Here is a 15,047-nt window from a genome sequence, read left to right as displayed (position 1 = left end):
TGGACCAAAACTAATAGAAATACAAATAAGGAAAGGTTCAGAAATGTCATGTGCGCCAAATAACATAAACACCTGCAAACTTAAGATTGAAATTCACTGACAAAATCTCTCTACCAATTTTGCTGTATAATCAACTATCATCATCCCTCATACACTAGTTTAAGGAATCCTGTGTCTGGAAACTCCACACATCCAACTCTTTTATATACTTGTTAAAATCATCCGTAGTAGCACAATCTATCAAGAGGTTCTAACGTCTTATTAGAGCCTGCTTTTGATAGTGTTAGACTCACCAAGTTTTAATCGAGAAAGGTCGAGCACCAACCTTTTGTCTTTGATTTGTCAAATACTTCCACGTAGGCTTTTGTCTCCTTAGGCTTTTCATTAACCACAAACTCCTTACTCATACAAGAATTGACTTGTTTGTTGTTGTGTACTTCTCGCCATTGTGCTCTTACCGGAATCCAAAAAGAAGGCCTACTCTCCAGCCATATTAGCATTGCCTAAATACCTATATCCCTCTATCAATTTTGTTGTGTGTTCGACTACTACCTTCCCTCATATTACACTAGGATAAGAAAATCGTGTGCTTGAAAGCTCCCACTATCCAACTGTTATAAACAGTTAATAAGGTTATCCATAGCAACATAATTTGTCAAGAAATCCTAATTCTCGTTAGAGCTTTTATTAATATTAGACTCGCTAGTTATTAGCCAAGGAAGAGTACTTACCTTTTGTCTCTAATTTATCAAATACCTTCATATAGGCTCTTTTTTTTTTCCTCTGGATTTTCATCTCATAGACAACTCTAAACACAACAAGAAATGGCGTGTGTGGTGCAATGTAACATCTCAATATTTTACCTTGCCAGAATTCAAAGAGAAGCATACCCTAGTCACTGTGCAAAGATCTCGGAGATAAACATTTACTAATAGGATTGATGTATTTGAATCATAATTTAGTAACAATACAATAGTAAGATTATGCAAATGGCATAAATGTTCTTTGCTCAACGGTCTAGCCCCTTAGCTATATTTATACTAAACAAGTTTAACATTCAAAGGAAGCATTGAAGTTTCGTTGTGTCAAAGCGTTTGCAGCAAAATTTCTAACATAATATATTAGTAGCAACAAATTTAACTAGTATAACATATATGATAGAGCCAATGACATGATTATGATAATTTCAATTGTTTGTCACTACTTTTAAAATGTCATTGATTCACTTTCATTGGGCTTGCTGCTGTTGCTTCGCACTGCTATGATAGTCTTTATCTCTGCACCCTTTTTTGCAACTACTCTATCTCCTACATTAAGGACAAGAATGAATTTAATATCTTAATTGAAATTTTTTGCTCAATATACTCGTGCTTTTTTATACCTTGCTTTATTTTTTCTGATTTTTGCTTTATTTGTTCTGATGCTAAATTTGTTGATTGAGTGTCATTTGGTACACTTTGTCACAATACTTGGCATCTAAATGGGACTGATTTTTTCTTTGCTGCATTTGTTTTTTGCCTCTTAGGTTGGTGAGATTGGAATCCAATGCTTGTACATTACATTTGGAGAAAAAACTTAAATTCTTATTGCCAGTTAATCGGATTAAAAGATGCCTAGATGAGAACCAAGGCCTTATGGGTGCGTTCCAGCTTTTCTCCCATGAAACATAGAAAAAACTGGAAAAGTATTCTTGGAAAGTGGATTTTCCATCTTGGCTGCAATGGGAGAAAATTTTTTTGACACCAAGAACATGATGATGGTAGCTCTTTGTTGTGCCACTTAAGCTAGTATGAAGGGTTTGAAGGCTATGATTAAGAAATTGAAGGAGTTGAAAGGTCTAGAGTGGAAGACAATAAAATATTCTGCCAATATTTGTGGAGTTATGATAGGAATTAACGTCTAAAACTCTCTGTGTACGAGTGTGGCATGAATTATGGGTTCTTTGCTATGAAGAGGGATTGTTTTGGCCATTCAGTTGGTATCTTATAGCTGCATCCTTATATTTCTAACCTTAAATTTTTACCAACTTACCTTTGTATTTTAAAGATTTAGCCATCGGATTAGAAGTAAAAATGAGTTTAATGGGGAGGTTATTAGTTAATCAATGGCATTAGCTATTGCTGACTGATCACACTAATTCCGTGAACATAAGAACCCAAGCACCGTCTTCCAAAAGGCACCAACTATATATCCACTAAAAGTGTTGTTCTTATCCCTCTGTACATTGATTTTTTTGGTCAAAAGTTAAATGATGCTGGTTTAGATTCTTGAAACAAGTAAAAAAAAGTATAATCATATGGCTTTACAAGGATCTCAGTTGATTTAGCAAAGAAATTGAGCAAGTTGTTTCTTACTTCTAAAACCGTAATTGTAAAATAAATATAGTGGATTATGAATGCCATGCTGGGATGTATTTGGGGCACATAAGATGTGTTTTATGAAGTTAATTGTGGATGCCATGTTAGAAGGAGTTGAGTTAGATTGAGCTAAAAAAAAAAAATTACTTTTAAGGTGAGTTTAAAATTATGTTTGAATTTCACATGATTATGACTTGAATTAGTTTCGAATGAGCTACCATAGTATTAGTATTAATATACACAGCGGTCACTTTTTATACTAAAAAGATAAAATGGTCCCAACTTATTAAAATAAAAAAAAAAGGACACAAATCCTCCTATTTACACTTATTTGCATGCACTTATTTGTATCATCGATAAACTATTCAAACTTCTAAACATTATTGATAACTCCACAATATTCAAACTTCTCCAATTGTCTAGTTATTGACCCATTTATCATTTTTAAAGAATTGCATTATTTTGTCTCCAGCTTCATTGAGGGAAGGAAAATAATTTTTACAAATATTTTTATTATTTGTGAACACATCAAGTGTCAAGTGTGCCTTAATTACTAGTATTTTTATGAGAAAATCTTATATACATTGTCAGTGTATACACTATCACATTGGATGAATGGCACATGAGCAAAATTTGAATTTGATACACATGGGTCATATATCTAACGGTAATAGTGTATACAAGATTAATCCTATTTTTGTATGTAATTATCAAGTTTTTTGCAAAAGAAAAGTTTTGCTAATGCAAGTTAGTTTAATAAGGTAACAGAATTTAAAGCTTTTTTCTTAAGACTAACCAATCTAATTGAATAGCTAATAATATTGCGATAGCAAAAATTATAATCCAACGCAAATTCTGACTTAATGAACAATTTTGCCCAAAAAAACTTATCTAAGCTATTATTTAAGAGGGATGGGTAGAAAAATCCAGTAAGATTTGTTCTCACTCTTATTTGTTGGGGATAATATCAGAAACCTCCCCTAAGGTTTCTCTTAATATCACTTGGCACCCCTAAAGTTTCAAAAATATCACTTACTTCCCTTACTTTTGTTATTTGTGTAACAAAATTTTTAAAAATCCTGAATTATCCTTTCATTTGCTAAATAAAAATATTTCTAAACCACTTTGTTCATTTCAAGAAAACCATCACGTCAAAAACAATCTCTTATAGTACTACCACATCACAATGCTATACCCCATAAAAATATAAAATTTAAAAATAAACAAGATATTTGAAAAGAAATACACTTGCATCAATTTAATTCTATATGTTCAAAATCGATTTCTGATGAATTTATATTTTTTTTCTAACAACTTCTCAACCATTACTCAAACTAATAAACTATACCAATCATTATAAAAATCAACTCAAAATAAGCAAATAAATAAATCATACCCCACTTTTTCACAATCACAAAAAGTAAAAGGCAAACAAAATTTAATTTATTATAATTTACAAATAAAATGTTACATAATCATCCAAAAAATATGAGTAAGAGAGAATGATAGAGAAAAGGGAAAAAGAAGAAAGTGACTTTGTTTCTTTTTTTTTTTTTGCAATTTTGGAGCTACATTGATTTGATATGTTGTGAATTATGTGTCAAATGAGGGTTAATATAGTCTTTTTACAATTACTAGGAGAGGTAAATGATATTTCTAAAACCTCAAGAATTCCAAGTGATATTAAGAGAAACCTCAAGGGAGGTTTCTGATATTATCCCTATTTTTTGCTTTGGCAATATTGCCAATAAATTTAGTGAAACTTACCAATGGTGAACAATATTATGCCAGTCAATGTAATATCCCTAAAATCACGTCCTTACCATATTATTTAGGCAAATCATTCCCCAAAAATCATTACTTAGGCAAATAAACTTAGCCATACTACTCAACACTAGTCATAAGATTCGATGATGAATGTAGTCAATCCATTTTCTTTAATTCCCATGGTAAGATTCTAATTATATTTAATCAAGCCCAGTTACATGACCTTACCAACAACCAATTAGGATATTGCCTCTTCAATCGAGCTTTGATTTCTCCAAATAACACTACTAGAGAGTAAGAGATTTATATAACCTACACACAAACTAAATCATATTTCTTTCTCTGACAAATTAACAAACACAAAGGTGAGCATGAGGGAGAGGGTGAGCAAGCTTTCAAAAGAGGTAAAAGGGAGAAGAATGAATTTAGGAGTCGGATAATAACTCGTGACTACAACCGCAAGTAAGGCTCTAAGATTTTCATTCTTTTTAAATTTTTATTCATCTTGTAAAGTAAATCAAGATTTTAACTGTATGAATTGTACTAAAGCTATCTGGACATCAAAACTTGAGAAATTGTTGAACCATTTGAATTGTATTCTGACTAATCTAAACTTGGGTTGTCCGTGAGAGTATTTAGAATAGTAATCCATATGTGATTGATCATATAGGGTGGACATGATTCCTTGCTTACCACGCACCTCTCACTAGATGAACTTAATATCAATTTGGGTTACTGACGGCTAGTTTATTAAACCTCTCTAGATTTTCAAGCATGATTTGTAATTCAAGTATTAATCATAGATTTCTGTGAGCAAGTTATAATTCATATCATGTTGATTAATGAAATATAAAGGACTCAGAATTTTAGTCATGTGCCTAGAAGTCTACAAAATGTTTCATAAGTTTTTTCAGACTGGCATCGATGAGTGGCAAGGGTGATCAATTCTTCTAATATTTAATGATGCCAAATAGATCATGTCGGATTTCAATTGCAAGTTACATGACTAGTCTATACGTATCTGACCAGGGACTAAGGAATGTATGAAAATGTCCTTGTATGGTTATATTTGATGCATCAAAATGTTTTTTTTTTTTGCCATGAACGCTATGTGTATATGAAATGTTCATGTTCATACAATTTTACTTGATCTTATTTGATTAAATGTGAATGTTGATATGACGGCTCTAATGGCCACAGCATAATCGGTAGGGGCTATAGTAAACTGCAATGTTGATTAAAGGGTATTCTGAAGGTCCCTTTGACTGCCCATTTTAGTGCAGTCAATCGTTAGATTGAGTAACATATTCGGTTCAACAAGGGCGGTATGTTTTACTTACTAAGCAAGATGATACTCATCCCAATATTTTAATATTTTATGTAGTGAATGAGTAGGTATACGAGTTTGTTGAAGCTATGCTGATTGGGATTGCTAGCGTTGGATTGCTGTTAGAATAATCAAATAGTGATTAAAAATGTTATATTTGGATTCGTTGTATGGTTCAATAGACTGATTACTTAATCATTTTATTTTCATTTGTTGTATTATTAAAAATAAGTTCCGCACTAAATTATCTATTGCTTTTGCAAATAAGAAGTAATAATTATTGATGCCTCGTACTTTGCAGAGTTATATTCTTTAAGGCATGATGACTTTTGCATTTCGAGCAAAGTACGGGCTCGGGTCGTGACAGTCAAGGTCGAGGCAAATAGGGTAACTTGATTTATATTTCAATTTAAGTTCCACAACACCGATTGCTTGTATAAAGAACTTACCTAACTATTGATAATTTATTTAACTTTTTAAAGAAATAGTTGCTAAATGAAAACTTAAAATCTCGAAAAAGAATAGTGAAAAGAAAGCTCCTAATCGAATCCAATCAGTTTAGGTGAGGTGGTTTGGATGAGGTGATAAAGTTTGTGGGAGGAGAGTGTAAATACAAGATTATAGAAGTTATCTGCCAGTGGCTTAATTTTGGGAAAATGACAATAGGGTGATTAGTTTTTATAATTAATTTGTGTCAATGTTCACGATTGATGTGAATTATTTCCCTTCCCCAAAAAAGAAAAACAAAAGAAAGTACATTTTTCAAATTATTATACCTCAAAGTTACAATATCTTTGATGCTATTATTCCTCTTTGATTAAAAAAAAAAAAGCGTCCATTTGCTGTTGGCCGTGTGTATAATTTGATAAAACTGTCTCTAACATCACATGATTTTGACAGAAACCAAACTAAAATGGATTTTCTAAAGTGAAAAGATTGGTCATAACTATTTTGTAGCCCCAGTCATTTATGAATGAATATTAAGGTTGGTGGTCTAGTACATATAATTTATTGCATCCATACCAATGATGCAGATAGCTCATAGCACACCTAGTTTGAGGAGAAATTTTTAGCCAATAAAAACGATTTATATAAGATTGTGGATAATGCGGAGTTGATTTATTGGACTGATTAGTACATATACTTAGCAGCTAACATGTGAATGCACATATTTATATTTGTATTCTTGTAGTTTCTTGGAATAATTAGGCTCTGTTTGGATTGTATTTTTGTGAACTTTTTGTACAAAAATTACTATAATGATTTAATATATGTGAGATAAAAAGGTGATTGAAAAAAATATCATGAAAAACATAACCTGTTATAAAACTAATAAAATAAGCTACTATACTATCAAGTGAAATATTGGAGAAAGAAGTAGAGAAAGAAGTGGAGCAATGGAGAGTGATATTCTTATTTTTGTCAAATAATACAAAAGTTCATTTCAAAGGGTGTCAATGTACCTCTATATATAGGTACTACAAGATTAAAGGAATATCAATCCTATTAAACACCCACTATTACAAGAATATGAAGAAACCTATGAAACGGTTCTTCCACTACATGAATAGATTTATGGATTGTAACTTCTATACATAATGTATCCATAAATCAAGAATTAATCCTCTTGGGAATACAAAGGGACATCCATACTTTTAATTGTTTCATAACACTCCCCCTTAGATGTCCATTACACAAAGAATATGCCTCGTTAAAACCTTACTAGGGAAAAACCCATCGGGACAAAAATCCTAGTGAAGGAAAAAGAGTACACTATTCTTGTGTATTAATTTCTCCCCCTGATGCAAACATCATTTGAGATCTTTTAATCGTCGTATTTCAATATGCTTCACCAATTGCACTGAGATATGGTACTTCAGGACCAAGTCTTGCTTTATACCTCACAATTTCCTTTGGACTACAAGTCTTGCTTTATACCTCACAATTTCCTTTTTCTCATTTCTCTTTATCACAAATACCCATTTATATTCTATTGGTTTTACACCTTCAAGTGTTTGGACTACAGGTCCAAAAACTTTTCTTTTAACCAATAAATCCAATTTAGATTGGATCGTATCTTTCCACTTTGAACAATCATTTCTATACCGACATTCATCAACCGATTTAGATTCATGATCCTCATCAACTTCTATAATATCAAGTGCTACATTTCATTAGGCTCCAACTAAATTTTTTTTTTATGATTTCATTCTCTTCAGGAGTTGGCTCTTCAGGAGCAACCTCTTCAAGAGGTTGAATTTTGTCATGACATTTAATCTCCAGAGATATTTCAAATCAATTTATACTTTGTTTAGGTAGGCCGGCCTTAAATTTATTTGTAGCACTCGTGCATGTCCTTCAGGGACATCAATTTTAGCTAGAGTATTTCCTGCAGGAATAGTTGATTTAATGACTCTTCTGGAGTCGATAAATATAACTTTCTACAAATGAAGAATTTCTTGAACTTCTAGTTCACATTATTTTGTATGAGGATCGAGGAAATTCAATTTTTCAGGTGATTTCCTTTCGGTTGATTTTTTCCTCCCCCTAATGTCGGGAATCGTAACTCATCAGAATAAATAAATCATTTAATAGATCACCCATCAAATATTTTACGATATTTAATCGTAAAAAGTGATTCATACCCGACATAAATTCTAAATTTCTTTTTGGAGCCATATATAATATAAAGGGGGTATGTATAAATATTTGTCGGCTCTCAAATATTTTCACTTTCGTCAAATCATGTATTCATTGGGATCAGTAAATTTCTTATTTACTGCAGGTGATGATTATAAATCAAATGAGAATGAAGACAACTATATCGATAACCATTTCTCTCTCGAATGGTTATTATGATATAATTAACCTTTATCTCACTTGATTTCTAAACATGATCTCTATTATTGTCTCATTTAGTGTCTCAATTTGATATCCATTTCAACGGATATTCAAATTCAATAAATTTTTCAAGACATGATAAAAATAGTGTTTTATTTATGATAAACTTTTCTCCTACAGGAAGAAATATAGTAGTGGCTCTTCTGGAGCTTTCAATCACTTAAACACTACAACAGATTGTGTTTGTCTCTCTCATTGGAATATAGTGTATATAGTAGCACTTATTAATGAGACACATATCATTGTCACTATAATTCTTATGGGACAAATATCATCACCATAATCCTTTGATCCCAAATGTTTAACATCCATTTCTTCTTCAGGAAGAAAAGCTAATTACTATTATAAATTAAATTAAGCATCATACACCTTCAGGGTATTTAAAGAAATTGGCTATGTGAAGATGCGATTATAATTTTGATTCGTCAAATGTACTTCGGGACATTTATCTTTAGGACCTTTATTTTCTTGTCCTTATCATTATTATCCCACTTCAAGTGGTAACTTTTTCTCTTGTCATGACAAAATATACATTTACCAAAATTATAGTCATGGCAGCAACCATAACTAATAAATTGAAATTTAGTCACATTCACTTCTGGGAATGGACTAGAATTAGCATGCAATAAGTACAAAATACTTCTCAAAATTTCTCTTAATATTGCTACTACAGGAGCATATTCGAGTAATCAATTGTGGAGAGTATTATTTTCAATATATCTTATGAGTAAAATTTTCTCGACACAATTTCAACTGAGAATTAATTCTGAAAATTGCATAATTATGTTCTTGTAGCCACAGGTAAATTTATCATACCAGACTTTTGAAATAATGACCATCTTCTGGTGGCCAAATCTTTTTGTTAAAGAACGACCATCTTCAGGTGGTCGGATATTTTTCTTTAAGTATTTCAAAGGACAAGTAGATCCTCAAATATAATTGATTTTCTATAATAGCATCTCCAAAACTCAATGCATCAAAATATAAGTATTTATAACAAATAATTATAAAGATAAATAAGTCGAATTAAAAGGAGAAATATTACCTCAAATATATCAAACAATATATTTTTTGTGTTTAGTGGTTGCTCAACAGTAAGTACTTGTATTTTGCGATAATTCAAATATTAGCCATAAGAAATTGAAATAAGTTTTTGAGTTAGAAATTTACCTCAGAATTTTCTTGAAGAAATATGGACAGAATTTCGACAAAATCTTGTGCTTCACCTTTGTTCAAGGTAGAGCCCCCGTTTTCACCTTTTGCTCAAAAGTAGAGATTTCGTGCTGATAACGTGTTATAAAACTAATAAAATAAGCTATTATAATATCAAGTGAAATATTGGAGAAAGAAGTAGAGAAAGAAGTGGAGCAATGGAGAATGATATTCTTATTTTTGTCAAATAATACAAAAGTTCATTTCAAAGGGTGTCAATGTACCTCTATATATAGGTACTACAAGATTAAAGGAACATCAATCCTATTAAACACCCACTATTACAAGAATATGAAGAAACCTATGAAACGGTTCTTCCACTACATGAATAGATTTATGGATTGTAACTTCTATACATAATGTATCCATAAATCAAGAATTAATCCTCTTGGAAATACAAAGGGACATCCATACTTTTAATTGTTTCATAACATAGCCTTAATTTTTGTAATTTTCCAAACACACCCTTAATCTTTGTCAAAAAATTAACATCTGAAACCCTCCGAACCCTTATCAATTTCAGGTCATACACAATCCAAAGCCAAAAAAAAAAAATTCCTATTTGACTCGTATCATTGGGCAAGATATGATGCATAACACCCTTTTTAGAACATAAAAATCACACCCAAAAAAAATCTTAATCAATTATCTACCTTTTCAGCCATTGAAGGAACCTGTCCTAGATGCTTTGAAAAACACATGGGGCGGAAACAGATCCATACAATCCTTATCACAACAAGTTTTTCTTTCTTTTTTTTTTTTGGGGGGGGGGGGGGGGGGTTGTAACTGTTCCTGCCCTCGAGACACAGCCGACTGCATTGCATAATTTGCAGTCTGCTATTTGAAACAGTAAGAGTTTACACTAATCACTTGCGTTCTCTCCAGTGAGAGACAGAATTATAATTCTGCTAAGAATCTAAGGTAGAAAACTAACAAGTGAAACATGGTCTTTCCTTTCTTCTATGATGATGCCCTGTACTATTTGGAGTTTGCAGAGGAACACTGGTGTTTGACTAATGGTTTGAAGAATCAAATGCTGATCCTTAGACAGGATCTGAGATTTCTGAGGACGTATCTGTTATGCATGGAGTTGTTGAAGAAGGTTTCTCTTATCAGTTTTAGCAGATCAAAGCCGCTTATTTCCAGCATAGAAGCTGCCTCCTCCGAGGCAGCCCAGTGCCTTTACAAAGCTCTTTCAGTTACGAGAACAATCCAGGGTCTTGCCAGTGCGGTTTCTTTTATAGCAAATAAGGTCAAGTGTTTTGAGCCAAATATACAGCAAGATTACACATTATTGTTGAATCAGCATTCATGGGATTCATCATCATCCAACTACTCATCATTGCATCCCGCACGCCTTACGGATTTGTGTGATTTTGTCATAAATAACTTAGATGATCTTCTTGAGTCGAAAAATCTGATCTTGTCATTGAAGAAGCAAATGGAAGTTCTTGTAAAGAAGCTCAAGTTTCTTAAGAATCTCATATCTGATACTTCTTGGAGAGATGATGCAAGGCAGGTAATGGGATCTTTTATGCAGTATGTTCCGTCTGTGACCAAGGTAGCAGCATGTTTGTCCTATCTGTGTTGGGTTGGTGAAACGAATTATAGATACAAAGCACGTGAAGTGGAGATTAAGCTTTCTGATCTGCTACAGAAGTTTAAGACTGATACTGCAGAGCTCATTGAGATGCATGTTACGCTTCTCAGCGCTTCGGCAAAGGAAAAATCGGGTGATGGTAAAAGAGAAGCTCTGAATTTTGTCAATTTCCTCATGGAAAACTCAGTCAGCTTCATGAATGACCAAAATGTTATCATCTTTGAAGAGATGGTTTTCCTGATGGAGTTTGTGATCAAGCCCCAAACTTATCCGATCACAAGAGATTATTACCAAATATCAGCAGATATTAAAGCAACGGCCAAGGAGGTAGGATGTTTCGAGTACAATTTTCTTGTCAACAAAGCAACAGAGGACCAACTGAGGGATATGAATCGTATGTTTGCTAGCTTGCTGGAAAAGATGAAGCTGATCAAAGCAGAGATATTTCTGATACAGCTACAGGACTCTCAGGAAAGTTTCATTGCAACTTCGAAGGATAGAATGATAGGCCTTCACCAGAGTCTGGGATTCCTGAGATCGTTCCTCAGTGATCCACTTGAGAAGGAGAAGGAGGATATAAAGCAGCTCAGTAAAGATGCAGCAACAATGGCTCGTGAGATTACGGCCCTCATTCACTTGATGCACGAAAAGAAGGTGACCAAAGAGACGGTAAGGGAAGTGAATCTTGAAATTTTTTTGCTGCTGGAAAAGATAAAGCTCATTGAGGGAGAGTTATATTTGATGAGGCTAAAAGACCAAAAGGCTGAATTCATAGCCCCTATTAATGATCAAATTATAACCCTTCATGAGGGGCTTAAATATTTTAGAGAATTTCTCATGGATCCCTCAAAAATGGAGGAAGATACGGAGGATGGAAAATTATTCTTGAAACATTTTGAAGCTGTGACTAAAGAGTCATCTTCCTTCATACTCTCATTTTGGTCCGATGAAAATGCAAATGAGGCAATTGATGAAGCCAACTTTCAGTTGCTCAAGTTACTCGACAAGATTAATCTTGTCAAGGCAGAGATCTTTTTAGCAGAACTACAAAGCCACGATGCTAGCTGGATGATCGATATGAAGGATCCGGTTCAAACTCTTCAAAAGGTTCAAGAGGGGGTAAGATTTCTCAGGATCGTTCTCTTGGAGTCTCCTAAGGAGTTCAAGGAATTTGGCGAACAGATCTGGATGAAACTCGAAGCTCTGACCAAGGAAGCCACATGTCTAGTTTTCTTGCTCGGTGATAATTTAACGAAAGAAGACATGTCCAAGGAAATGAACCGTTCGCTTTCTGATTTGATAGATAAAATAGTGCTTTTGAAGGCTGAGATCGGGCAAAGTTATCTCCAAATTCCGCAGCCATATCCCAAGACTGATGATCTTGGCTTTCTAAGCTCGTTCTTGGGAAATCTGAGGGAGCTACTTGACTGCAATGCTATTTCAATTGCTTCTGCAAAGCATCAGCTTGACATGGTATATATGGACTTGGACTTCCTCATATCTTTCCTCATAAAAAGTGTAAAGCAACATCATGACCATGAGGAACTGAAAGTTCTTCGGACTAGAATTACAAAAATTGCATATGAACTAGAATATGCTGTTGACTCCTTTGTGGTTGGAGATGGCCCCCTATGCATTCGTATGCTATGGCTTTCTGCTGTCATAGAAGAGATTAAACTTTTAAAAGCAAACATGATTGAGATTTCTGACGAGAAAAGGTTTGACTCTGAAGCGGATAGAGGTGCCAAGACCTCCAGTGAGGCACAATCACAAGCTAGTAGCCCAACAGTTGATGAGGTTGTGATAGGTTTCGAAGATGCAGAAAGGGGGGTTGTCGATCGACTAACAAGAGGAACAATGGAAAGGGATATCATCCCAATTGTAGGCATGGCTGGGCTTGGCAAGACAACTCTGGCCAAGGAAGTGTTCAATAACCCTACTGTTACCAGCCACTTCTATGTTCGTGCATGGTGCTGCATCTCTCAAGTATATAACAAGAGACAGTTACTACTTGATATCTTGAGCCAAATCAGTGAGACCACTGACCAAATCCAGAAAAAGGATGCCGAAGATGTGGCCCTAGAATTGCGCAAAAGGCTAAAGAGGAGAAGATATCTCATCGTCATGGATGATTTGTGGGATATCGAAGCATGGAACGACTTGAGAGATTCATTTCCCAATGATAACAATGGAAGTAGAGTTTTGTTTACCAGCCGATTGGAAGATGTAGCTTTTGAAGCTAAGTCAGGTTGCAAACCTTACTTCCTTCATCTACTTTCTAGCATTCAAAGTTGGGAGTTATTGGAATTAAAGTTGTTTGGAAAAGAAGGTTGTCCTCCATCGCTGCAGGAAGTCGGGATGGAAATTGCACGGAAGTGTGACGGACTACCTCTGTCAGTTGTTGTGATAGCGGGTTTGCTTGCAACAACAGAAAAGACACCTCTTAGTTGGGAACAAGTTTCGAGAAATTTGAGCTCTCACATTGTTACGGATCCACAAATGGGGTGCCTGCGTGTACTGGAGTTGAGTTACCTGCACTTGCCAGATTATTTGAAGAGATGCTTTCTTTACTTTGCAGCCTTTCCGGAGGACCATGAGATTCCAGTATCAAAGTTGTCAAGGCTATGGATTGCAGAAGGGTTTTTGCAAGAAACTGGTGTTAAGAGATTGGAGGATGCTGCAGAGGACTGCTTACTAGATTTGATACATAGAAGCCTAGTTATCGTGGCCAAAACAAGATCAGACGGTAGGGTGAGATCATGCCGCATTCATGATCTACTGCGGGAGCTATGCCAGAGAAAAGCTCAAGAGGAGAACTTTTTCCAGCTTGTCCACGGGTATGATGAACATTTCGCCACTACTCCTGATGGTAAAGTTCACAACCTCGCTGATTCTTTTTCCACAATTCCTCCGAAATACAAACAACGTCGGCTGTGCATTTGTTCCAAAAGGGAGCATTTTACCATGTTGAGGCCTTGTGGTCCTCGTGTACATAGTCTACTATTTCTGGCCTATAATGATTGGTTCCCAAGGCAACCTTATGACATTTCATTCATTTCTAAAAACTTTAAACTTCTAAGAGTGCTGGATTTGGAGAGCATCAACATGGGTAGTTCTTTTCCCACTGGACTGGAACTACTTGTTCAGTTGAGATACTTAGCTCTCAGAGGAGCTGTAAATTCTGTTCCAACATCAATAGCTAAGCTCAGGAAGTTAGAAACTTTTCTTCTGAAGGGACTATCTGGCGAAGTTGAAATTCCGGACGCATTTTGGGAAATGGAAAGCTTAAGGCATGTCCACATAAATGACCGTGCTGCATTCATTTTGGATGACAATAAGCTTGAAACCCGATGTGTATTGGGCAATCTGGATACCCTTTCTACACCAGTTCTTCGTCCTGGCAGAGCTACAGAGAAAATAATGAGAAGGCTACCTAAACTTCGGAAACTAAGATGCATTTTTATGGAGTCATGGAATTTTCCGGTGCTGGATGCTCTGACTTCCCTCGAGTCACTCAAGATATTTTATCATGGTAGAGTTGCTTATCCTTGTAAATTTAGCTTCCCTGCAAATCTCAAGAAGTTGACACTGTCAAAGTTTCGCCTACCATGGACTGAAATATCAACAATCGGGAGACTACCAAACCTTCAGAGTTTGAAATTACTCTTTAAAGCTTTTGAGGGACGGGAATGGGAACCAAAAAAAGGAGAATTCCAGAATCTCAAATACCTGAAATTGGACAAGCTGGACATTGCTCAGTGGAAAGCTTCCAATGATCACTTTCCCTCCCTTGAGCAGCTAGTCTTGCAAAGATGTACGCAGCTTGAGGAGGTGCCATTAAGTTTTGGGGAGATCCCCACAATACAGATAATTGAGGTGCATT

At 34.7% G+C, this 15,047-nt stretch overlaps 1 protein-coding gene across 1 annotated transcript; it reads left to right on the top strand.

Moving 5' to 3' along the window:
- Window positions 1-10,507: 10,507 nt before the first annotated feature.
- LOC113757248 (putative late blight resistance protein homolog R1B-23) lies at window positions 10,508-15,040 on the top strand (the record flags this gene model as incomplete). The annotated part of the gene is made up of 1 exon (XM_027300621.1): window positions 10,508-15,040. A coding segment is annotated over exon 1 (4,533 nt), but the record flags the coding sequence as incomplete, so codon positions are not given.
- Between the last annotated feature and the right edge of the window lie 7 nt (window positions 15,041-15,047).

Source organism: Coffea eugenioides, unplaced genomic scaffold (assembly GCF_003713205.1).
Source record: "Coffea eugenioides isolate CCC68of unplaced genomic scaffold, Ceug_1.0 ScVebR1_2861;HRSCAF=3969, whole genome shotgun sequence".
Taxonomy (NCBI): domain Eukaryota; kingdom Viridiplantae; phylum Streptophyta; class Magnoliopsida; order Gentianales; family Rubiaceae; genus Coffea; species Coffea eugenioides.
The sequence above is the reverse complement of the archived record's forward strand: the minus strand, read 5'-3'. Positions and strand labels throughout refer to the sequence as shown.